The 2,135-nt window shown below is 46.7% G+C and overlaps 1 protein-coding gene across 1 annotated transcript in view; it reads right to left on the bottom strand.

Annotated features, from left to right (window-relative positions):
- The window catches only part of WDR17 (WD repeat domain 17), a 66,643-nt gene that overhangs the window by 43,790 nt on the left and 20,718 nt on the right, over nt 1-2,135 (bottom strand). The window contains exon 6 of the mRNA XM_014547758.1: nt 658-932. Coding sequence (XP_014403244.1) covers nt 658-932 — 275 coding nt within the window. The remainder of the gene's footprint in view (nt 1-657; nt 933-2,135) is intronic.

Here is a 2,135-nt window from a genome sequence, read left to right as displayed (position 1 = left end):
TCTTGGCTATTGTGAATAATGTGCAAATAATTTCTTTAAAAATGTCGAGAGGATAAAGACCCTCTTTTATTTTACACTAAGCCAATAACAGGATTTACACAGCAGCTGATAGCACTATCACTTCAGAGAACATACTTTCTGAACCTAAGTAAAGAGTAAATAGTAATACTAGTTAATTTCTAATGAGTATTTTAAACCCCCCCTCTTCCCATCCCCATCCCTCCTTGACTTTGCTCACTCTCTTGATTAGGAAGCCATGTGATAGATTCTGGGGCTGCCTAGGCATAGGGCTCACCCCGATCACAATCCCTAGGAAGGCTCGTAGGCCTCCTGTCCAGATACCCGCTGTTCGAGTCCGTCCTTTAACTCTCGTCCTGCCGTTCCTGAAACTGAACTGTTTGTATTTTTACACACACAAACATGAACATGCACACGTGTGCACATACATATCCCAATTTATTACCAGAAACCTGGATAACAGGGTCCTAATGTCATTTGTATTTGTCATTATGTTAATGACATACAGTACAAATAAAAGTAAACCAGGCATTTACTATAATAAATGATAACATTGGCAGCATTAATAGGTCTTACACAGAAGTAACCAACGAAGGAGTAGCATTTCCTGACCGAATTAAAGAACACACGCGCATTTTAAACGTGGGGGGTGGGGTCCTCACCTCCGGTGATGAACATGCCCGGGGCGCTGGGGACCCAGGCCACGCACTGCACGCAGGCGGCTGCGCTGGGCAAGCTGAAGCTGGTGATGCAGTAGAGCGACTCCGAGTCCACCAGCCGGATCCCGTGATGCAGATTGGCCACCAGGAGGTAATCCGTGGACAGCGGGTCCCACTCCAGGGCCGTGACTGGGTCCTCTTCGTCGGTCCCTTCCAGGGAGTCGGGCCTCAGAACATGTCTCTGACTTTTGTTACCTGTTAAAATGCGAAGAAAATGATTTCAAACGACATTCTCAGAAAAAGGTCAGTAACTGGGAGGGTGCTGACTTGTTCCTCGAAGTCACCGAGGACGTGTGACGGCAGGGAACGGAGCCTGTCCCAGAGACGGAGGTCAGCCTGGACTGCTCTGCGTTGGCGATCTCTAGTACCCGGGAAGTCTGCCCTATTTGTTACTGAAAAACGGTGAGAGAAAGACATGCATGCACACGATACTGTCATCGACTACCATCTCACTGAGTGACAAAGCACACAGATAGGAAAGGGCTTACCAGGAGGAAGAACATCCTGTTGTGATTAACAGCACAGACTTTGGGTCCAGCCTCTAGTAGTTCCACCACGTACGGGCTTCGAGTTCTTGGACAAGACACTTCCTCTCCCTGTGCTTACTGTTTGTTTGTATAGTGAAAACGATTCCTTGCTTACTGTTTGTTTGTATAGTGAACATAACGATTCCTACCTTGTAGAGTTTTTTGTTTGCTTTTTAAGATTAAATGAATCAGTTGCTGAAAGTGCTTAGAACAGTGGCGATATCATGAGCAGCACATCACTATTTACTCTTTGTCATGCATCAGACCATCTGTCATAACCATCATTCACTCCTGACTCCAGTACAACCAAGGCAGCCAGAAACACAGGGGACAAAAGAAGGGGAAGTAAATGAAGCCAAGGCCCGCCCTCGCCGGTTTGGCTCAGTGGATAGAGTGCTGGCCCTCAGACTGAAGGGTCCCAGGTTCGATTCTGGTCAAAGGGCACGTGCCTTGGTTGCAGGCTCCATCCCTGGCTCAGGTCGTGGCTTGTGTGGGAGGCAACCAATCGATGTGTCTCTCTCACATCGATGTTTCTCTCTGACTCTCCCCTTCCTTCCACTCTCTAAAAGTCAATGGAAATATATCCTTGGGTGAGGATTAACAACACAACAACAACAATAAAACCCCACAAAAAAACAACAACAAATAAATGAAGCCAAGGCCCATCAAATAATCCTCTCTTCCTTCCAAATTACATACACAACTGGCAATGGGGGGACTACGCTTCTGCAACGCACCCCAGGGGACTCCACTCCACAGACACTCTCATTCTCCAAGCATGGCAGTGAAATGACTACACTGAGAGGCGACAGCCCAGTTGTCCCTGCATGCTCTACACGTTAAAATAATTTTTTTTAATTTAAAAAAAAAC

The sequence above is a fragment of the Myotis brandtii genome, unplaced genomic scaffold (assembly GCF_000412655.1).
Source record: "Myotis brandtii unplaced genomic scaffold, ASM41265v1 scaffold484, whole genome shotgun sequence".
In the NCBI taxonomy this organism is placed as follows: Eukaryota; Metazoa; Chordata; class Mammalia; order Chiroptera; family Vespertilionidae; genus Myotis; species Myotis brandtii.
Note: the sequence above shows the minus strand (reverse complement) of the source record. Positions and strands in the feature narration are given on the sequence as shown.